This window comes from Oscarella lobularis, chromosome 16 (assembly GCF_947507565.1).
Source record: "Oscarella lobularis chromosome 16, ooOscLobu1.1, whole genome shotgun sequence".
In the NCBI taxonomy this organism is placed as follows: Eukaryota; Metazoa; Porifera; class Homoscleromorpha; order Homosclerophorida; family Oscarellidae; genus Oscarella; species Oscarella lobularis.
The window spans coordinates 2,099,281-2,120,841 of record NC_089190.1 but is presented as its reverse complement, the minus strand read 5'-3'; the positions used below and the strand labels follow the sequence as shown (position 1 = coordinate 2,120,841).

At 45.3% G+C, this 21,561-nt stretch overlaps 6 protein-coding genes across 9 annotated transcripts; 4 read left to right on the top strand and 2 right to left on the bottom strand.

Annotated features, from left to right (window-relative positions):
• Positions 1–11: 11 nt before the first annotated feature.
• On the top strand, positions 12–5,087 carry LOC136196779 (myosin-11-like). Its single transcript, XM_065986412.1, has 20 exons — positions 12–96; positions 145–324; positions 387–933; positions 977–1,119; positions 1,168–1,299; positions 1,342–1,455; positions 1,502–1,539; positions 1,594–1,786; positions 1,834–1,926; positions 1,986–2,111; positions 2,625–2,744; positions 2,792–2,975; positions 3,025–3,158; positions 3,210–3,362; positions 3,422–3,876; positions 3,922–4,087; positions 4,143–4,315; positions 4,364–4,528; positions 4,582–4,756; positions 4,812–5,087. Exons 1-20 carry the CDS (start codon positions 82–84, stop codon positions 4,917–4,919), a joined length of 3,414 nt encoding a protein of 1,137 aa, XP_065842484.1. The 5' UTR covers positions 12–81; the 3' UTR covers positions 4,920–5,087.
• LOC136196784 (zinc finger CW-type PWWP domain protein 1-like) lies at positions 4,917–6,309 on the bottom strand. The gene is made up of 6 exons (XM_065986421.1): positions 5,868–6,309; positions 5,689–5,815; positions 5,567–5,639; positions 5,337–5,513; positions 5,210–5,288; positions 4,917–5,155 (listed from the first exon to the last, which is right to left on the bottom strand). Exons 1-6 carry the CDS (start codon positions 6,217–6,219, stop codon positions 5,004–5,006), a joined length of 960 nt encoding a protein of 319 aa, XP_065842493.1. The 5' UTR covers positions 6,220–6,309; the 3' UTR covers positions 4,917–5,003.
• A 1-nt stretch (position 6,310) lies between these two features.
• On the top strand, positions 6,311–11,652 carry LOC136196781 (histone-lysine N-methyltransferase eggless-like). Of its 2 annotated transcripts, none has more exons than XM_065986416.1 (24): positions 6,311–6,438; positions 6,495–6,535; positions 6,594–6,882; positions 6,942–7,174; positions 7,227–7,299; positions 7,349–7,422; positions 7,473–7,543; positions 7,596–7,697; positions 7,748–7,822; positions 7,872–7,984; positions 8,056–8,471; positions 8,524–8,635; positions 8,695–8,764; positions 8,821–8,848; positions 8,900–8,988; positions 9,036–9,095; positions 9,161–9,301; positions 9,357–9,484; positions 9,536–9,640; positions 9,716–9,809; positions 9,854–10,032; positions 11,145–11,262; positions 11,317–11,405; positions 11,457–11,652. In XM_065986416.1, the coding sequence occupies exons 1-24, from the start codon at positions 6,347–6,349 to the stop codon at positions 11,572–11,574; spliced, it is 2,910 nt and encodes a 969-aa protein (XP_065842488.1). In that variant the 5' UTR covers positions 6,311–6,346; the 3' UTR covers positions 11,575–11,652. The 2 variants fall into 2 exon arrangements, with proteins under 2 accessions (XP_065842488.1, XP_065842487.1); XM_065986415.1 differs by having other exon boundaries at positions 11,076–11,262.
• LOC136196782 (uncharacterized) lies at positions 11,638–14,521 on the top strand. Of its 2 annotated transcripts, none has more exons than XM_065986418.1 (12): positions 11,638–11,746; positions 11,952–12,059; positions 12,130–12,165; positions 12,216–12,238; positions 12,289–12,361; positions 12,416–12,466; positions 12,520–13,077; positions 13,135–13,197; positions 13,254–13,416; positions 13,467–13,590; positions 13,652–13,990; positions 14,050–14,521. In XM_065986418.1, exons 1-12 carry the CDS (start codon positions 11,714–11,716, stop codon positions 14,402–14,404), a joined length of 1,926 nt encoding a protein of 641 aa, XP_065842490.1. In that variant the 5' UTR covers positions 11,638–11,713; the 3' UTR covers positions 14,405–14,521. The 2 variants fall into 2 exon arrangements, with proteins under 2 accessions (XP_065842490.1, XP_065842489.1); XM_065986417.1 differs by having other exon boundaries at positions 11,639–11,746; positions 12,286–12,361.
• LOC136196785 (succinate dehydrogenase [ubiquinone] iron-sulfur subunit, mitochondrial-like) lies at positions 14,402–15,934 on the bottom strand. Its single transcript, XM_065986422.1, has 10 exons — positions 15,855–15,934; positions 15,698–15,805; positions 15,583–15,641; positions 15,446–15,531; positions 15,338–15,395; positions 15,199–15,277; positions 15,029–15,145; positions 14,843–14,971; positions 14,686–14,781; positions 14,402–14,578 (listed from the first exon to the last, which is right to left on the bottom strand). The coding sequence occupies exons 1-10, from the start codon at positions 15,894–15,896 to the stop codon at positions 14,522–14,524; spliced, it is 831 nt and encodes a 276-aa protein (XP_065842494.1). The 5' UTR covers positions 15,897–15,934; the 3' UTR covers positions 14,402–14,521.
• LOC136196780 (GRB10-interacting GYF protein 2-like) lies at positions 15,923–21,015 on the top strand. 2 transcript variants are annotated; one of them, XM_065986414.1, is made up of 23 exons: positions 15,923–16,006; positions 16,135–16,177; positions 16,228–16,480; positions 16,531–16,663; positions 16,722–16,958; positions 17,015–17,472; positions 17,527–17,719; positions 17,773–17,874; positions 17,941–18,014; positions 18,066–18,125; positions 18,177–18,354; positions 18,484–18,556; positions 18,616–19,017; positions 19,068–19,155; positions 19,208–19,258; positions 19,312–19,391; positions 19,438–19,549; positions 19,603–19,805; positions 19,858–19,897; positions 19,961–20,066; positions 20,123–20,169; positions 20,430–20,546; positions 20,618–21,015. In XM_065986414.1, the coding sequence occupies exons 2-23, from the start codon at positions 16,149–16,151 to the stop codon at positions 20,879–20,881; spliced, it is 3,300 nt and encodes a 1,099-aa protein (XP_065842486.1). In that variant the 5' UTR covers positions 15,923–16,006; positions 16,135–16,148; the 3' UTR covers positions 20,882–21,015. The 2 variants fall into 2 exon arrangements, with proteins under 2 accessions (XP_065842486.1, XP_065842485.1); XM_065986413.1 differs by having other exon boundaries at positions 18,463–18,556.
• Positions 21,016–21,561: the final 546 nt, after the last annotated feature.

The following is a 21,561-nucleotide window of genomic DNA, read 5'->3' as shown; positions in this document are numbered from 1 at the left end:
TTCTAGCGCGCGCACTACAGGCGAGTGTACGGGACGTGAGTAATTCGATTCGAAACGCTAAGTCGCTGATTTCCGCGCTCTATGGCAACGGCGAAGGTCGCTTTTGTATCGGTGGAGTTTTTTCGAGCTATATGTCGCGTTTAGGAGAAACAGGAGGCTCTGGAAATCGAGCAGCACTTGATGCGCGATGGAATTCGCCCGGACGTTCCAGAAGAGAAAAAACTTCGCCACTTCTATCTCAAACTACTTCGCACGGAAGACACGTTACGCGAAAAGGCGCAGGAAATCGAAAGACTGAAGAAACAGCAAAAAGACGAAATGCAGGTAAAAAATCAATAATTAGTTAAAATCGAAAACCACGTGATCCACACGCACGTCACGAACAGGCAGTAGAAGGATACGTCGAACACATACGAAATTACTCCGAAGAGAAAGACCAATTAGTCGCAGAACTCGAACTCGAGAACGAAACCCTAAAAGAGGATCTAGCCCGGATGCACTTTGAAAAAACGAACCAATCGAAAGAATCCGGCGAAATATCGGAGCTTCTCGAAGCGGAAGGAATAGGAGAATTCGCCAAGGGTACGGCACGCGAGCAAGTGGGGAATTTACTCGCCGAAAGAGCCAGGATGTTAAACGATTTATCATCCGGGGAATTACAAATGCAGAAGGTCTTGGAGGAAATAGAGACGTGGAAGGGGCGTGTCCAGGAGAAGGATAAAATGCGAGATGCGGTGGAGGAAGAAAAACGGAAGTTGGAGGAGGTAAAACGAACGTTGACGGCGGAAAGAGATCGGCTAAAGAGAGACGTCAAAGCGGCGGAGAGAAAGATTTCCGTTGGGGAAAAGGAAGCGAAAGCGTTGAATTTGAAAGTGAGCGAGGACGAGAAGACGAGAGTCAAGGAATTGCGAGAATTGAAAGAGAAACATCGAAGTAAGCAATAATTAAAAAATAAATAAATAATATTATTTACTAGGCGAGGTTTCCAAGTTGACGCAGACTCATGAACGTATTGTAAAGAAGCTGGCCGATGAAAACGACGCTTTGAGTCAGAAATCAATGGACAGTGCCGCACACGTGGACAAAGTCGAGAAGGAAAAGTCTCTCCTACGCGAAACTGTGAGAAATCAATAATTAAATATATTTATATTATGTAAGATTTTTTAGGTGACTCGGCTCAATGCCGAGTTGGGGGAGGAGCGAGAGAAGATGAAGAGTTTCGGCGAAAGTCAAGGGGAACAGGTCTCGCGTCTCACCAACGAAGTGCACTCTCTCAAAGATCAATTATCCGCAGTTCAGGTATGTAATCCAATATCTAGATAAATATTGATTTTCTTTTAGGCGTCTTTTGAGACGGTGGAACAGGAAAGAAACGCGCTAGAAGCCAAGGTAGGAAGTCTTAGAGAAGACTTTGACGCAGCGAAACAGGAAGGAAATTTATTAAGAACCGAATTGGTAATCTATATAAGGAACGAGAAATACGTCACTAATCTTATATTAGGAGAGTGTGAGAGGCGAATATCGAAAAGCCAAAGCACAGTAGACAAGATATAAATTTATTAATATTGCATTTTTTTTAAATTTTTAGTATAGATACGAAAGTTCTGTTGAGGATCTTTCACAGGAGTGTTCGTCGTTGAAAGGACAGCTGAATCTGAAGTCGAGCGGACTGGATGAAAAGGCGGAAACAATCGACGAGTTGCGCGGCGAATTGAATCGCATGGAAAGCGTTCTGGATGAACAGCGAGTCCAGTTCGAGTCCCAAAGAGAAGAGTTGAAAAACGAGGTAAGAAGAATAGCTAGAGAGAAAAGGGGACACAGTAGTTCACTTAGATAACGAAATTAAATGAAAAACTCAATTTAATTCAAACGGATTCCCAACGAAAGGAAAACGAACTAGATAAAACCAATGCAGATTTGAGACAGGTACGTACGTACGTATATAAATAATTAACTGTATTAATCGGTCACGTGATTATTTTCAGGATCTGTCCATTGCGAAGGCTCAAATAGATCGTCTCGAGTCCGACCTGGCAGCGAACGTGGAAAAACGCTCAACGACAGAACATCACGCCGATTCGCTTCATTCTGAAGTCAAACGCCTCCACGAGGTAATCATTATAATTACATTAGCTAGACGCGGTGCCCGGAAGTAGAGCCCCCCATATTTATTCGCGTATTTTCGTATTTTATTCAACAAACGCTAGTTATTCTAGTCGGAACGTCATTAGTCGCTTTGCTTCGTTTCTTCGTCGACTCGCGCGCACTTATTCGCCTTTCCGTTCTCCTTCGTCGTCGCAGGACGCTTTTTGGGCTCCTTGCGTTCGTTCTTCATCTTCTGCATGTACTGCAATAGAACGGACGTCTTTTCCGGCTTGATTGCGAGCCCTTCGGGCGTCGCGTCCGCCGAATCGATCGTCTTTATGTAAACGGGCGTCTTTTTCGCCGTCTTCGCGCTCGCGTGGCTGTAGTTAGCGAAATTCGCGCTATTGCGCGACGGAAGACCTTTGAGCGGGTCTTCTACGCGCGCCATTCGCTCGATATCGTGAATTCGTGCTCTCCGCTTGTGGGTTGGGTCTTGTACGGGGCTGTTTGTGACGTCATGTGTCCGTATGTACCTTTAGGATTTAGCGAAAGCCGGCGCGACCGAACGCGAGTACGAAAAACAAATCGCCGAACTGGAAACGAGTCGAAATGACTTGTCACAAAAATTACTCTCGAGCAAAGAGACGGAAAACGAGCAGGTAAAAAAATTAAATTATTTATTATACATAATTTAATTTGGTTTTAGGGTGCTCGATTGAGAGAGTTGGAAGCTCAAATTAGTGGCTTAATTCAAGAGAAAGAATTGCTCGAAGAACAGGCTCAGACTCTCGGGCAAACGGAAACCAATTTAGCAAAAGAAATTCACACTCTAAAGGAATTCTATGAACAGTCACAGGAGTCTCTTAGAAAGGAAACAGATCATAGAACTAGTATAGATTTAATTATTTAGTGTACATAAGTTTGATTGAACTTTTTTAGATTTAAATTCTGAGTTGGAAGCCATACGAGAAAGGAATCAAATTCTCGAGGAAGAAAATGCCAATTTTAATCAAGAAGTATCGCACCTAAAAGACGAGTGCCAAAGCCTTCAAGAAGAAATCAAAATAGTCAAGGTACAATCAAAGAAAAATTTTCTCATAATTATTGAATTATTTAAACTGAAGGACGAGCATGCTGAGACGGTTACGAAGCAGGAAGTTGAACAGAAAGTGGAAAAGGAGACGAGGCAACAGGAATTAGCTCGAGCCGACGAACAGATACAAGTAGCCACGAAAGAAAAAATGGAAATACAAGAACAATACGTCAGAAAAGAAAAAGTGAGAAACAGCTAAACCTAAAAAATCAATAGATTATATATATATATATATCCTATTAGCAATTGTTGGAAATGGATTCTCGTTTGACTTCTCTGACGTCATCCAATGCCAAACTGGAGTCGGCACTGACGTCAGAAAAACAAACACGTAGCGAATTTGAAGAGCGTTGTGAGAAATCCGAAGAGGAAGCGACTCGTCTTGCGCAGCAATTACGCGCGACGACGGAACGCGTTCAGCGCGCCGAAACCAATAATCGACACATTGAAACCGAGTTGAAAGAGCGTCGAGACGAAGTGGAGAGCAAGGAGGCGATTTGCCAGCAGGTTCGACGGGAATTGGAGAAGGAGGAAACGAAGACGGCGGAATTGAAGAGGGAGCTAGAAACGGTTGTCGTTGTTCGGGAAAAATTGGACAAGGATTTCAAATCGACGTCGACGTTGAGAGCGGAAGTGAGTTTGCTGACTGAGCAGAATGGGATATTGAGAACTCGGCTGGAAGAAGAGCAGTTGGATAGGTAAGAAAATAAATAATAATTAATTAATTAATAATGCTTTTTTAGGACTAAGTTGCAGCAGACTGCTTCGGAATTGAGAATTCGTACCGAGACTCTAACGGAAGAGGAACGCTATTTGAAAACGACGAATCAACAGTTGGAAGCGAAGGCACGTGATCAAGAGGTTGCCTTGGAGTCGTACAAAGAGAAAACGAAGAGACTCCAAAGCAAAGTAAATAAAATAAAAATCTCAATAATAATAATAATTAATTCTGTATTGATTTTAGTGTCGGCATAGCGAGGAAAGAGTGAGGAGTCTGAACGAGGAGTTGCTGTCTATTCACAATCAGTGCGCAGCTCAACAGGCTGAGATTGCCTTATTGGGCGGCGAAGTGGAGCTCCAGGAGCAACGCTATAGCGAAAAGAAGCGTCGCAGCTTCGACAAATATCACTCCTCCGTGTAAGCAAAAACAAATAAAATACCTATTTATTTTTGGGGTGTTTTTAGGGAGAAATTGAGCAGGGAAAAGCGGACTTTGGAATCGGATTTAGACACGCTTCGATGCGACTTGGATTTAGCTAATAGGAAGCTGAACAAAGAAGCGGAATGGCGCGTTCAAGCTGAAGCAATGCATCGTCAATTAGTCAAGGAAAAGAAGGAGCTACTGCAGACGTAAGTCTCTGAAAGACAGGGCCTTTTTCGCTATATTTCTTTGCCTTGTTTAGAGTCGCTCTTACTGAGGATGAAGCGAGAGAGAAGTCGTACGATTTGAGGCTGGCTGAGTCGCAGGTTGTTCGGCTGGAACAGGAGAACAGCTCGCTGCAGAATCGGCTACAGGCGCTACTGAAACAGAAGGCAAATCTAGACCGAATGCTACGCGAAATGATGGAAACATCGGAAGTAAAAAAAGCCAGCGGCGTCGAGTTTTTAATTAAATAAAGGGGTCATGCTATAGATTTGTTCTGGAGCTTCAAAGGACCCGATGTTCTCATCTCTTTCGCCTCAAAATCGACTCCAATTCTCGTTGAACCCGCGAACGGACGATCAAGTCGCAGACCAGTGAGAGCACAAGTATGATTTTTATTCAAACACAACTATGATCTAGAAGGGCAGGCCTCTTTATATGTATACAGTACGGGGCTATGTTCTAATTCTTAGTAGTTTTCTTCTTTGATATCGAACGTTTTCTCTTCGGCGGAACCGGTTTTTTCGGCGAAACCACTTTTCTCTTTTTCGAAAAAGTCGTCTTCTCCTCTTCGTCGTCGCTGAAATTGTTCCAATCGGCACTACTATCGCAATCTATGAAGAAAAAATATTTAGAATTTCAATTTGTCGACGATTTCGCTTCTTCGCCTTCGGAAACGTCGCCGTCCGTGTGAGGATCCGAAACAGGATCGTATCGAACTACAAACGAAAATCTATCAATTCGTTCCTAAGGCAAATTTCAACATCGAAAAAATTCAAAGTCTAAAAATTTTACGTGTACGCTCATGTTTAGAGCTTCGAATGCTGAACTAATTGCCTTTTCGAGAGTTTTACTAATCCTGCTTTTAGAATTTGTCGCAAAGCCGACGGGATCGTCGAAGTGAGTGATACTGTCGCAGGGAATCCACGCGCGAGACACGGAGTCTTCAATGAACGTTACATGGTAACTCGACTAAACAATGGCTCATTTTTTTTCTTATTATTCTCTATAGGGAAAAGTTCTACTGGAATGCGCGAGAGAGAATCGATTTCGAAGCACGTGCCGCAGTCTGGGTCGACGTCAATCATCGCCGGCCACCTTGAGTGTATGATTCAATATCTAATGTCTACTTTTTTGTTTTTTTTACCAGGGATAGTCGTCTAGTTTTGCCCATACAAGGGATCCCACTGTAAATGGGGATTCAATGCATGAACGCCTTTGGTTGGGGGGAAACGCCTTATTGCTCCGTTTATTACACGCGTTAAATTCTTCGTCTGGTGATTATTAATTAATATCAATGATTTTCCTCTAATTTAATTTTGTTACCTTTATTCATGTAGCAAACCCATTTGGATGGTGACGGTTTCCCGGATGCGGATGGAATTTGCCGATATTGATGGCACACGTGACATTGGATCCATTCCGCGTCGTTTTCGTCGTTTCTTTCGTTTTTTGACGACGATTCGGCGAGAATTTTTGAAGATTCCGGTTTGGATTTTTTCGCGACGGTTTTCGACTTCGTTTCGCCGTTTTCTTTTGTTTTTGGCGGCGTTGGATGCGAAGGCGTTGATTCGACTTTCTTCTTTGGCTTTGGCGGCGATGATTTCGATTTCTCGACGGTCTTTGCGCGACCGGGAGTCGAGAAAGGAGCGACGAATTTCTTCTTTCCTGAATTCATTGAGAGAGGAGCGCGTCTCGACACGATTCGGCAAAGTGACTGAATTGAGGCGGCGCGTGACAGCCCCTCTAAGCTACGGGACAGTCGAATCAGAGCGCGTGCTCACATCCGGGTGCGACGAATTATCATGGCGAACGTCGAAGATCCAGTGGACAAACTCGTCCTAGAAATCGTCCAGCGTCATCTAGACGAGCTAGGCTTCGAAGAGAAAGTTCGCGAGTAAGAAGAGAACGGAGCAGACTGCCTAAACTCGCGAAATGGCGTCGCTTTTTTAGACTCGCGCGAGACATCGATCAAAACATCGAAGAATTGGAGCGTAAGAAGAGAATACGACTTTTCTTCGATGCAAAAGCGCACTGAATCATCGCATGTAGGCGAACAGCGCCAGAATCGGCGTCTTCTTGACGCGATCATCGAAGAACGCGGATCGCCACGCCCACACGAACAACCGGAAGTAATCGTCATTGACGACGACGACGAAGAAGAACAAGAAGAACAAGAACAAACTAGCGCAGTAGAAGAAGAAAACAAGCCTGTTCCGTGTTCAGAAGAACTGACCACGCCCACGTCTTCCGCCGCCGCCGTCGATCCGCCGTCAGAATTGCCGCTTCCGGTTCGACTTTCGCCCGTCAAACAGCAACAATTCGTATTTACCGAACAGAAGTAAGTCGCCATGAAAACACTTCCGGAAACCTCATTAAATAAATTAAATAATGAATTAGTTTTGAAGACGCGGGAATTCCCGCTGAACCCCTTAGGGAATTCGTTGCAAAGAAGACGGTGGACACGTGGTGGTCGACGGGAACTTTTCTTCACATTGCACTGAACAAAAATCGACAGCAAGCATTTCGACTTCAATTTTCCACAGGCGAAAAAAGTTTGGTTCTGCCTCATTTTCTCGCCGATGTCAATCATCCGCGCGAAAACGAACTCCAAATTCAAACGCGAGTTGTCGGTAAAGAGAAGGAAATTATTTAATTATTTCAAATTGATTTTTCTTATTTTAGGTTTGTATTTGAAGTGGGAGAAATTGTTTTCCGGTTACGTTGCGGAGTTGCCGTCGAGTAGCAACAATTATAGGCAAGTCCCGTATACTTTTTAATTTAATTAAAAATTGCGTTTTAATTAGATATCTCATATTTTATGACGACGGCTTCGCTCAGTATCTGAAACGCGAGAATCTCCATAGAATTTATATCCAAGGTGAGAGAGCAAATAGATACATATATAATTGAATCTTTGTTATTTTCTAGACGATTCGTTTCAGCAGGTCACAGGCCATTCTCGCGCATTCATCAAAGATTACTTTGAAGCATTCCCATACGTAAACAGAAATAGAAATAAATAATCAAATCTATTTATTTATTTATTTTTAGAGACCACTGTTGCAAGTGAAGGTAGGAGACGAAGTAATGACGGAGTGGCGCGGAACGTGGTCCCTAGCAACGGTTCACGTGCTCGACGGAAGTCTCATGCAAGTACGTTCAAATAATTGATATAAATGGGAACATTTAAATTTCGTTTTCAGATGAGATTCAGCTCGCAACGACTCGAGTGGATTTACAGGGGAAGTCCCCGTCTCGAGCCAATAAACGGGATGATGGTAATTCAATTAATAATTAGAAATAAAAAATATCCTAATTAAATCGTAGGATAAAATTGCGTCATTTCGAGCTAATAATAGCGCCTTGACGTACAAAGAAGTTCTCCAACGCTTTCCCTTTCCCACGACGCACGCTAAGTTTCAAGTTCAATGCATGTCTACGTAATAACAAAAAATCAAAAATGAATACGATATATATAAGTTAATTAAAATAAAAATGTTTATGTGAACAGGAACAGTAGTGACCCTGAGCCCCCTCCCCCACCACGCCCACCCTCGCCCGAACCGGATCCCCCGCCGCCAACGCCGCCAACGCCGGTAACCAAGGAAACAACGCCATTGCAAAACCCGGAAGAAGACGACGGTGAGTGGAAACCGCCTTGGATTGAAATGAGACGAGGGACTGGACGAGGGATCCGTCGTCGAGGCGGCGGCGGCGGCGGAGGCGGAGGCGGAGGCGGAGGCGGCGGCGGAGGCGGCGTGGGGAAAAGAGGGAGACGGGGGAGGCGCGGTCGCGGAAAAGACGTCGCTTCACTATTGCTCAAAAAACTTAAAGACGATGAGAGCAGCGACGAAGTCGACGAGAGAAATCCCGTCTCCACGGCGCGACGCACGTGGAATTATTTATCGAAACAGAGCGCGGCGACGTGTAAGTAAGAGAAAAAGGAGTCCGCGTAGCGAGGACGATTTTTTTTCAATAGACACATCCCATCTATGTTCTCCCGCTTGTTGTCCCGTCGATAGCCGCGCTACTCCGCTTTCGAGCGGTTTTATTAACTATCTAGCCGCTCCTCTTACTCGTGGCTTCGAAAGGCAGGCGAAAAATTAATATTTTCCTTCTCTCCAAACGCTCAGACTTTCTCTATGCGCAGGGAAGTCATTAAACGGATTTATCCGTTGAAAACGGACGTTTATTACAGGGCTCCCTGCAGTAGAAGACTGGTGAATCATACAGAGAGCATTTTTTCTGTATTCAAGTAGTTGATTCTTATCTCTAGCGTTCTATGAGTGACGTGGCCGTGTACTGTAAGTAGACTGGAGGCTTTTTCCCCTATGATATCCCCCCTGTATTGGTAGTGAAATCCATTGAGTCTACTGATCTGTTTACTGATCAGTTTTGCTTTGATCCGAACGTTTCGCTTGTGACAAAAGCCGCTAAGAAATCAGTAACTCGAATCAGTCAAAAAATCAATAATTTTAAAATAATAATTAGGGACACGACGCCGTTTTTATTGATGATATTTCCAACGGCGAGGAACCCGTTCCGATATCAGTATAATAAAAAACGAAAAAGCGGTTTTAATTAATTAATTAATTAATTAATTAATTAATTTGTAGTGTCTAAATGAAATCGATGACGATTTGCCGAGCGGGTTTGAGTACAAGAGCTCGCGATTTTGGCGAAACGACGAAACGTACGTTCCCTTCACGTCCGATCCCGATTTTCTCATCTGTTGCGACTGCGAAGACGATTGCGAAGTAATTCGGGGAGATAAAAAAGGGCGTTTCCTTCCTGGATAAATTTCCGAAATAGGATAAATCGAAATGCACGTGTTCTCAGTTGAGTCGGCGCTCGGCGCTCGCTCTGGGAGGCAAGGACAAACTTCAAGACATCGGGTTTTCCTATAAGAGATTAGCTAGCACGCGAAAGCCGAAATCAGCGTGAGAACGGGGTCCAATACACTACGCTTCTTTTTTTAATTTGACCTATAGAGTATATGAGTGCAATAGCAAGTGCAAGTGCAGTTCCCAGTGCGGAAATCGGGTTCTACAGAACGGAATCCGACTACGATTACAAGTCTTTAAAACAGTGAACAGGTACATAGAAAAAAAGACACTTTAATTAATGTATTAGAAAATCAACTGATATTGATTTTTTTCTTTACCCGGAAGGGGTTGGGGTGTGAGGTGTATTGACGATATTCCCAAGGGCGCGTTCGTTTGCACGTATAGCGGTAGATTAATGACGGAAGAACAGGCGAATAAGGTTAGCATTTTTATAGCGATTAGGACTCTCGCGAGATTTCTTAGGATGGCTATCGCTATGGCGACGAATATCTCGCCGAATTGGATCACATCGAAGTAATTGAGAAACTCAAGGAAGGATACGAGTCTGACGTTTCGGAAGACTTGCCTTCGAGCTCAACCGCCTCTCCTATTTCCATGGCAACGCATGACGTAGACGAGGAGGACGAAGACCAAAGCAAAAAGTCAGTAATACATACCAGGGTTCTGCCCACGTGGGTCGGCATGGGTCGGCCCCGACCCTCACTCGCCTATCGTCGACCCATACACTACTAAAACGTTATGCCGTTTGCCTTCTCCCTATGCCTTTTGCCTTCTCCCCATGCCTTTTGCCTTCTCCTATTCCCTTTGCCTTCTCCTATGCCTTTTGCCTTCTCCCTATGCCTTTTGCCTTCTCCCTATGCCTTTTGCCTTCTCCTACAGTATGCCTTTTGCCTTTTCCCTTTTGCCTTTTGCCTTCTCCCTTTGCCTTTTGCCTTCTCCCTTTGCCTTTTGCTTTCTCCTTTGCCTTTTGCCTTTTCCCTTTGCCTTTTGCCTTCTCCCTTTGCCTTTTGCCTTCTCCCTTTTGCCTTTTGCCTTCTCCCTTTGCCTTTTGCCTTCTCCCTTTGCCTTTTGCCTTTTCCCTTTTGCCTTTTGCCTTCTCCCTTTGCCTTTTGCCTTTTCCCTTTTGCCTTTTGCCTTCTCCCTTTGCCTTTTGCCTTCTCCCTTTGCCTTTTGCCTTCTCCCTTTTGCCTTTTGCCTTCTCCCTTTTGCCTTTTGCCTTCTCCCTTTTGCCTTTTGCCTTCTCCCTTTTGCCTTTTGCCTTCTCCCTTTGCCTTTTGCCTTCTCCCTTTGCCTTTTGCCTTCTCCCTTTTGCCTTTTGCCTTCTCCCTATGCCTTTTGCCTTTTCCCTATGCCTTTGCCTTCTCCCTATGCCTTTTGCCTTCTCCCTATGCCTTTTGCCTTCTCCCTATGCCTTTTGCCTTCTCCTATGCCCTTTGCCTTCTCCCTATGCCTTTTGCCTTCTCCGTATGCCTTTGCCTTCTTCCCGTTCGAACGTTCAAGACAATTTTTAAAATGGTTTTAAATATGGTCCAAGACAGTTTTGAAAATGGTCCAAGACAATTTTGCCTTAGACGATTCATAAAAGTGTCTTGGACAATTTTCCAGACCTTCTTCCCACACTGAAAAAATTCTCGGCAGAACCCTGCATACAACCCTTAATAGTCTCGAAACTGTATTATAATAGAGATAAAAAGTGGAGTATTAGTCGTCTTCCTCGAGGCATTGCCTTCAAATCGACGTCATATCGTCGTAGCGTGGATTTATTCAAGCCGAAACCTGCGAACAAGACCAGGCTTCTCTTTGGGAAAACCGAGTGTGGCTGCTATGCAGTTGACGCTAAATCGGCTGGAAATGTGGGCCGATTTCTCAACGTAATCTATATCGCGATTATTTAATTTTTTTATTTGCTAATTTTTTGGTTGCAGCATAGCTGTTCTCCGAATCTTTGCGTTCAAAACGTGTTCGTTGACACGCACGATCTTCGTTTTCCTTATGTTGCGTTTTTTGCCAAAAGGTAGAAAGCGAATTATTTATCTTTTTTTTGAAACATTTTTCTCTGCTTTAGGCCTATTAGAGCGAAAGCGGAACTGACGTGGGATTACAGCTACGAAGTCGGAAGTGTTCCCGGCAAAGTTATAAAGTGCCATTGCAACTCTAGCGTGTGTCGCGGAAGACTTCTCTGAAAAACAAACGTACCGGTATGCATACTGTAGTTCGTTCGTTCTATACCAGGTCCCGTACTACAAACGGGAACCTTTGCACACCTCCGTTGTCCCGAATATCAATTCCACGTGTTCCGAATCTTCCGATCGTTTATCCGCCATGGGGAAGGACAAGAGCAAAAAGAAGGCTATTGTGAGTATCCGACGTTGCATGGGACGCATTTCGACATCGATTTGACCGCCACAATCGATTCTAAGCTCGCGCGCGCGAGCACGTGTCGCGTTTTCGCTGATTCGACGCATTTTGCCTAGTTTTTGCACGTTCTATGTACTCCTATGCACGTTTTAAGTCGATTTAGCGTCTCGGCTAGCTTATTTGACCCTCAACGCGTGCGTAGGCCGAAAGCGAGGCTTCGAAGGACGAGAAAAAGATAGAAAAGAAAGCGAAGAAGCGTCAAAAGGTAGACGATCAGCCATCGATCGAAACGCCGGCCAAAAAATCGAAAGTAAAATTAATAAATTTAATTAATTAATTAATTAATTAATTAATACGCGATAATTCATTATCTCCCATAGCCAATCGTGGAAGCCAAAAAGAAGAAAAAAGACAAGGTGGGAATTTTCTAAATGACTCGTGTTTTTAAAACTATTTGGATTTCTAGAAGCCGGAAAAAATGGAAATAAGGTTATTTAATCGTGGACTATATTGCACCATAATTATTTTCATTGTAGCAGCTCACCCAAAAAGGCTTCAAAGAAGGCTACCAAGCCAAAATCCAAACAGGAAATAAGTTCTGATGACGACGACGTATGTTAATTAATTGCTCAAAAACACGTGATCCAAAATAAAATTCTTCTTTAGTCGTCAGACGACGAAACTCCAGTCGTCGCCAAAAAAGTCGAACCAACCAAAGTCAGAATACATATAAATATTTTTAATAAATCTAATTAGATAATTTCAAATAGATTACCAAGGCAAAAGAGAGTAGTAGCGACGACTCAGACTCCGAGTCATCCTCTTCCGACGAAGAAAAGCAAGCGGAAAAGAGACAGAAACTCATGTCATTGATGTCAGCAGCAAAGAAGAAAAAGCCAGTTCCATCAAAATCACCTTCTCCAGCCAAGAAAAAACCGGAATTGAAAAAACCGGAATCGTCATCCGGGGAGGAGAGTTCCAGCGATGAAGAAGACCAGAAGAAACCCGCGGTTCCGTCGAAGAAAACACCGGCGCCAATTCCAGCGAAGAAAAAGGCGGAATCATCTTCAGAAGATAGCTCAGATGATGAGGAGGAGGAGAAGAAGAAGGCTCCGGTTGCACCAGCAAAGAAAGCAACAATAGCAAAGAAGAAGAAAGAAGAGTCGTCATCATCATCAGATGACAGTTCTGATGAGGAAGAGACGAAGAAGAAGCCCGTGAAGAAAGCACCACAGGCGTCTAAAAAAGACGCGGAGGAGTCATCATCTTCTGACGACAGTTCTGATGAGGAAAAGGCTCCAGCTGCGTCCAAGAAAGCTGGAGTGAAGGTATGGTGCTAGGGTTGTGTTCTCTTGTCTTGGTGGAGACAAGAGCTGTGGTTTTAGAGAAAAGCGGAGGAGGAGGAAAGCGATGAGGATGACAGTGATGATGACGACAGTGATGAAAATGTATAAAAGCACCAATTCTATATTAATTAATTAATAATTAGACTGCGTTTCTATAGATCAAGAAGAAACCAAAAGCAAAAGAAGATGAAGAAGATTCCGATGAAGATTCAGACGATGAGGAAGAAGAGAAGGAGGAAACGTATGCTGGAAAACCGAAATTGAAAGCCGAGACGCCAAAAGAGACAGCGGAGGAGAATCCCTTTGCACAAGACAATGAAGGTGCTCTTCCCCAAATCATTTATTTATTTAATTTTATTTATTTTGTGCAGTTTTTGTTGGAAGTTTGTCCTATAACACGGATGAAGATGGTCTTGCGACGTTTTTCAAGAGGGGAAAAGCTCCTCCGGAAACGGTCAAAATTGTGACGGATCGCTACACTGGAGAATCACGCGGGTAAATCAAAAACCTCATTTAATTAATAATAATAATACAATTCGATTTTTTAATCAATCAGCATCGCGTTTGTGAAGTTCAACTCCAAAGCAGCGATGAACAAAGCGATTGAACTCAACGGCTCCACTCTTGATGGAAGAATGCTCGTTATTCGATCATCAAGTGATCGAAAGCCAAGTCAGGGCGGAAATCGTGGCGGAAGCCGAGGTCGCGGCGGCGGTTTCGGCGGCGGACGTGGCGGCGGCGGCGGCGGCGGTTTCGGCGGCACGCCGTCAAAAAGCAGCACATTGGTAGTAAAGAATCTTAGCTACAATGTTTCTGAAGATGTGTTGAGTGGAAAGTTCTCCGGCGCAGTTAGCGTGAGAATTCCGAAGAATAGAGACACGGGAGAATCCAAGGGGTAAGAAAAAACATAAGCACGCGCAAAGATACATAATTTAATTTTCTTTCTCGTCCTAGAATCGGTTTTGTGGAGTTTGGCGACGCCGATTCAGCCGAAAGAGCGCTGAAAAAGATGAACGGCCAGTCAATAGATAATCGCCAGATTTCACTCGAATACGCGCGCGAACGCGGCGATTTTCAATCGCCACGCGGCGGTTTCGGCGGAGGCGGCGGCTTTGGTCGCGGTGGCGGCGGCTTTTCAGGGGGTCGAGGCTTTTCCGGAGGTCGAGGAGGCCGCGGGGGGCGAGGCTTCGGTCGAGAACGCGGCGGAAGTGGCGGCGGCTTTAGAGGCCGCGGCGGAAGTGGCGGAGCGCGCGCCGCGCACAAAGGCACAATTCAAGAGTTCGCTGGTCAGAAATTGACGTTTGACTGATTGTAGCAGGTATTTTATTGCATTCAGTAGTAGTGGTAAGGTACGTACTTGTAGTGCTTTATATGGGGATGCAGTGAATACACACACGCACACAGACAAGGATACACAGTTAGCTAGTTAGTTCGTCACAAGCATTTTCTTGATTTCTGCAATCGCTTTACCTGGATTCAAGTGCTGAGGAAAAAAACAGATATTACCCCACAGTGACGTATATATTTATTTATTTATTCCAAGGGTCCTACTGTATGACTATTTTCTCAGACTCTACCCCCTCTCCCTACCTTCGGACAGGCCATTGTGCAGTTCATAATGGTGTGGCAACGAAGGGCCGTGAACTCGTCCGTCATTTCAGCGAGTCGTTCTTTTTTAAAATCATCCTACATAATAATTATTTGTTTCTCGTCCCCGCCGCCCCTCCCCCAAGTTTTTTCGACTAACCCGACTATCTATCATCCATCGATAAGCCTGCATGAGCACAGCGGGGCCCAAAAACTTATTGCTATTCCACCAATAGCTTGGACACGACGTACTGCAGCACGCGCATAGAATGCACTCATATAAACCATCCTATCATGTGAACTTGATAATCCTCCCCTTACTATTATTTATTTATTTATTTATTACCAATTTTTCTCTATCTTTAATTGACTGATAGTACTGATCTTTGCCGGCTTCCGCTTCCTCTTTCTTTCTCAAGTACGGTTTGATGGAACGATATTGTTCATAGAAGTTATTCATATCCTAATAAGAAAACGACATACGGGATACGTAGATCTCTTTCCTTTCTCGCTCACTGGAACGAGATCTTTCACCACGAACATGTGAGGAAGGGGATATATCTTAGTGGTCTTAGACACATTCGTGTCGATACGCCTCAATTAAAATTAAAACATAAAAAAGTATCCTAATCGTATTTTATATATATATATATACTTTATGCAGGCAAGTGTATTGAGACCCCCTATGTTCATCGAACACGAGCCACAAATACCTAAACCCCAATTAAAATTAATAAATTAATTAATTTTAATGACGTCATGCCTTCTCTGCATGATCTTCTAAATGTCAGCGTGGGATCGATTTCGTTTTTGATTTTAATCAGAGCGTCCAACACCATTGGACCACAGCTGAATTTTAAAATTTTTTGTATAGAAACAATCTCATATTTCTCTCTGTACCGGTTTAGATCGACTTGATACGTTTGCATACGGGGTTTGCTGTCAGGCTTGTCCGGATCCTGGAGAAAAAAGGTAAAAATTCAACTAATTTTATAGTCAAGCGTCGTCTACTTACGTATCTGTAGATAGAAAATGCCTTCAGTCGCGGCGCCGGTTCGCTTTCGGGCTTCTTCTCCGCCGTCGCGGCCGTGCTGAGACGAAAACGCCCCAGAAGAGGCCTCACCTGAAAAACAACTCCAGTACATAACATAACAGTTTCAAAAAATGTTTACGGAAGCGAGAGCGGGGTGATGACGCTTTCTCAAGGCAAGCATTCGTGATTCAGACGTCGCGATAGCCGGGGACCGAGTGACGTAACACTGTAGACATACGGGACGTTTAGGAAAGAGAACAAGCGACCGTACAGTACTCGGAAACGATTCATGTAAGCACGATCGTCGACGACTAGCAAAAGCACCCCCAAAAGCCTTCGCGGCGAACTCTTTTCTGCACGATCGTTTAATTAATCGCGTGAGCCCCCCTTCGAGGAAACTGTCATCTCTCCTCCTCTAGACAGCACAGCGGACATGTCGGACATGACTTTCGGACCGCAGTGGTACGTCTTCGAACGACTCGAATGGCTAAGAAACGTCTCCTATCTCCTAGGCTACGAAAAATGGCGAATACGGGTCAAAATCAGCCGCCGCCTCTCAAATCGCCAACGAAACACGGAATCGCGCGCGCACCGATCGCCGTCGCGCCGCTCAAGCTCGCCGAACATCGTTACGGACGCGAAGAAATGCTCGCACTTCTCAATCCGGGAATCTCGCCTCCGAACGCATTGCAACACTTTTCCGAACTGTTGCGACGCGAATCGATAACGCCCCTCTCGTTTGCACCGCTCAACGACGAAGAACAGGTTTGGGTCTCGAGAAAAGAGGGGGCGTGGTCATGTGGAGGGGACCCTAGAGAGCGCAAGCGCTTGGAGTAAACAGTCAAATTGTTATGAGAATGAGGATGAATCGCGCGGGGCGCGGCGCCGCTCCCGGACGAGTTGGGGTCGGCGGGGGCGTGGCCACGCAGCGAATGGCGTCGAGAGGAGGTGAGAAAATTATTGATTAAATAATTAAATAATTTCTATGATGTGTGTGTGTGTATAGGGAAGAGGGAAGGGGGCGGGGCCTATCAGAGAGCGAGCGTCGGCGGCGACGTCGAGGGCCCAGAGGAGCGGGATTTCGAACATGAGGGAAGACGAAAGACGTCAGGGAGCGTCGGCGGCGGCGACACCAGTCGATCCGAACATTTGTCTAATTGGAGAAGTGCTGAAACGCCGCCAGAAAAGGAGGAAGACGTGTGGAATTTAAAATCGCCTCCTGCTGACACGTGGCAAGTTGTGGGTAAGAATAATGACGTCAGAATCCCACGTGATCAAAATAGGAGGATATTTTTTAAGGTTCGAAACATGGATGGAGGGACCATGGCAACGCGGCGAAACAGCGCTTGCATTCGGATGATCACGTGACCCAATTTTCAGGTTCAAAGCTCTCCTCTTCGTCTCCACCACGTGACGTCGAGAGGAAACCGGATTCTGCTGACGTCATCGTGGAACAGATTAAAGAAAAAACAGCGAATATGTCTCTCAAGGAGACGCGTAGTGATGGTCCCGTGAAGGAGACCGTTCCTTTGCCTAAATTTTATAGTGCAGGACGTGGGCGTGGTCAGATAAATATGCCCTCTTCATCAGTTGGCACTTCTCAGCCGGGAAACGTCATACGGAAGCAGGCGGTTGACATGGAAACGTTTGCAAGTGAAGGAGAGGAGAAGGAGAAAGAGGAGGAGGAGGAAGAGGAAGATTCCATGCTAAAGGGACTCGAATTATCAACAAAGAATTTAGTGGATGGAGTCGTAAAGGTCACGTTATTAATTAATTTATTATTCATATCGAAATCAATGTTTCATCCATAGGACGATGAAAAGGACATAATTAAAAAAGTCGAACCGGAACCCATGGCAACCGTTAGCGCTCCTCCTCCTCCTCCTCCCCCATTGTCTCCCCAGCCAATATTCATGCCGGCACCACCGTCATCAACGGGACTCTTTCCCGTCCCAGAGTCATTTACCCAATGGTTCTATATGGATCCACAGAGAGAAATGCAGGGTAAGAAAGTATATATCATATATATTCATAGGGATGTCTTTTGCGTGTTCCAGGTCCCTTTACTGGGCTTGAAATGTACGATTGGTTCAATAGCGGCTACTTTACGATGAATTTGCTCGTTCGACGCGCATGCGACGAGGAACTGAAACCCCTAGGTAAGCCCAAAAGATAAATACAATAATAATAATAATAATAATGATAATAATTTTTTTTTCCCCAAGGGGAAATGATTAATGTTTACGGGCGCATTCCATTTGAGCCGGGAATGAATCCGCCGCCGCCGCCACCTATTGTGGTACATAAATCAATATTTGATTTTTGACGCGTGTGGGGATTGTTATTGTAGAAGGGGAGAGCGAACGAGTGGCATTTAGATGCCATGAAAAATGCGCAAGCTCAAGCGCAGGTAGAAATCCTCGAAATAATTCAAAATGACGTCACGGAGGACGTTCTTTAGGCATTTCTTCATTTTCAGCAGCAACAGCAACTATTGCAACAACAGAAACAGAACGTTCAACTGCAGGAAACGAAGAAACAACGTGTTAGCGACGATAAAGTGCAGCCGTCTTCTCCTCAAAAACCACGCGGCTCGACTGAGATCGCATCTCCCGTTTGGACGTCGGCCGATGTTCAGAGTAAGACTTTTATTTATTTATTTATTTATTTATGAATTGATTGCCTGATAAATTTCCTATATAGTCTATTTAATTAATTGATTAATTAATTGGGGAATTGTATTACAGTGAAATCCGTTTCTCCTCAAGATGCGGCTATGCTTCCGGCGCCTATCTGGAGAAGTGGATCTCTTTCCGCTTGGGACGAAGCAGCAAAAGATCGGTGTGACGTCACCAAATCCCATGGGGGGGAAACGCCTTTCCTTCACAAGTGGCTTTTAGGGAAGAGGAACGAAAACGAGAAGAAGCGGCTCGCATTCAAAAGGAAATGGAAGAAGTCGCGGCGGCGGCGGCGGCGGCAAAAAAAGCGGAAGAGAACGAACGTCGCCTTCGTCGTCAGCGCGAAGAGGAAGAAGAACGAGAACGAGAACGAATTCGACGTCAACAAGAAGAAGAAGAACGAATTCGACGTCATCAGGAAGAAGGGCGGATTCGACGTCAACAAGAGGAGGAGCGACTGAAGAGAGAAGCGGAAGAGAAGCGGAGAAAGAAGCTAGAGGACGAGAAGCGATTGAAACGAGAGGCGGAAGAGAAGCGGAGGCGAGAAGAGATAAAACGTAAGCAGGAAGAGATAAGGAAGCTTGAGGAGGAGGCGCAGAAGCAGCAGCAATTGGCTCTGCAGAAGTGAGGGCGAGTCTCTTGGGCTGGGATTCTTTTTTATTCGTGTTTTACAGGCAGCAAGAGGCGGCTAGACAGAGACAAGTGCAGGCGCTGAATCGACTGCGTATGGAGCAGAAACAGATGCCGCCACCACCACCAAAGGTGATCTATAATAATATAATTATTATTTACTAATAATGATTTTTAACTACAGCTGTCTCTTCTTGAGATTCAGAAGCAAGAAATTGCCGCCGCTGCTGCAGAGGTTTCTTATGCTGGAGAGCAATTCCAGAGGAAATATATTAACCGTTTATTTAGCAACAACAACAGCAACAACAACAGCAAAAACAGCAACAACAGCAAAAGCAACAAAACCCCAAGCCCGCACCCAAATGGAGGTATAAAAATATATATTTATATATATAATATTATTAGTGATTTTAGTTCGCCGCCGACCGGCACGGGAGCTCCGTCTCTCGCGCAGATCATACAACAAGAGCAAGCAACGTCGTCCAAAAATCCCCCAAAACAGCCAACTCAAGCGCAACGAATACAGGTTCATATCACCACCCCAACGTCACAATGACGTCAAAACAGCGATTTCTCCAGGGATCCAATAACCCGTGGAGTGGAAGCGCAAGCGCGTGGGGGGGAGGGGGACCTTCGACTCCCGATGAAACGCAAGGCGGTTTGGCTTCGTTTTGGAATGAGAGTCTCGCGGCGGTCGAAGAACGACGCGGCGATGCCGTCACCAACGCTCCGCCGCCGCCGCCGCCGAGATTTCAAGCGCAAGCAAAGAAAACGAAGAAACAGTGAGTCTCAACGCTCTATTTATATATAGTTTAATTAATTCTCTTTGTTTAGCGCGGCTAAAGTCGAGACGAGAAAGGAGACGAGAGACGAGGTATAGAGTCGATTTTTTAGCGCGGAGAGGGAGGGGGACCCTTTTTCTTTTCTATTTCTAAAGGAAATCGTTCGCCGGCACTTTCAGGCGGCGGCGAAGAGCGCGTCCAACGACGAATTACGCGATTGGTGCGAGAGAAAACTGCAGCCGTTCGAACGAGTTGTCGACAGTAAGATATATTCATTTTTTTCAAAATATGCGCATAGAGACGCTCTTCTCTCTTAGTCTCCGGCTTCATTAGTTTCCTGACCACGTTGGACAATGCGACGGAGGTAAGGAAACCCGTTTTTGTTTTCTGTGCGCGATCACAATTCCTTATTAAACACCCAAGCTGACGGTTCGCTTCCATCTCTTGTAAACGCGAAGTTATGCGTCCTTTTCGAAGCCTTTCTAGTACTGTAGGCATAGGAATCCTCATTCATTACGTAAATAATTAATTCCCTGTACTGTACGGCGTTTCGATTCCTTGATTTATGCATGAATGAGTCGCTTCCTTATTTTCTCTCCCTCTTCCCCCCGTACTTTTTTACAGATTTGTGAATACATTGACGCTTATCTCGGCACTTCCGGTGCCGCTAAAGACTTCGCACGTGGCTTCCTCGAACGTCACGGAAGCGTGAAATCACGAACAGTCGCGGATGTCATCAAAGTTAGAAAAACATTCCCCCTTATTGAGTAATCGGAACCGTAACTTTCTCTCTTTTTCCACCCTTCCTAAAGGGCAAATCTCAAACGGCACCGCCGCCATCCGACTCCCTCGTCGCCTTTCCGTCTCTCTCCGGCGGCGGCGGCGGCGGGCTATCATCCGGGACGCCCGAAGGAGACACGGGATTTCAGCAGGTTTCTGACGTCGGTAAGAAAGGTCGTAAGAAGCGACGACGCGTTCAGCAGCGCGTCGACGCCACGTCGTTGCTCAGCTATAACGTGACGGCCGGCGAGCGGCACAATCAGGGCGAAATCAAGAGCGCGCACGATGTCTCTTGAGTGGGAGGAGTTCCCTTAGCGTATGCGTATTCACGGAAGTGTGGGATGCTTTTCTACGCGACTTGACAAAACATCGAAGGAAATCTTTTTTTTTGTTCTGTTGGGATACTAATAAAGGATCGGGTTTTTGGGGGTTTTCGCGCGCCGCACGTACGAAAAAGGAGTCGACACTTGAACGCGCGTGGGGCGCCGGAACATCTGGAGCTAATTTCCTAATTGTGGATCTCATGGATAATGCGACGCCTCTCTAGTGATGCCTATAATTTAGAAACGCTCGCTGAAATAATATCAGGTGCCATCGGCTCGCACTCGGCTTCAGTTCAGTATCGCGTTTCGTTTTGAGCATGCGGATTCGTCTCGTTCTTCTCCTCTACGTATTTGTTTGCGTTGCAGTCTGCGGCGCCGATCGACGAGGTCTAATCGACGGCCTGCGACGCTACGATACGATTACGGAGACGAATTGCCGTTTGGGCGCCGAGCAACGGCTCAACGTGACGTACGACGGAAGAAAGTGGAAAGCGGAGGCCGATCTCGTGGTTCATCTCGCGAATACCCTAACGAGCATCATAACAGCGCATCCCGAGATTGTCGATCGCACGGCGCTCATAAAAAAGTTGCCAGCTAATGAATTAGAACGAAGTGCGTACGAAGACACCCTCTGGCTGTATCACTTCGCCGAT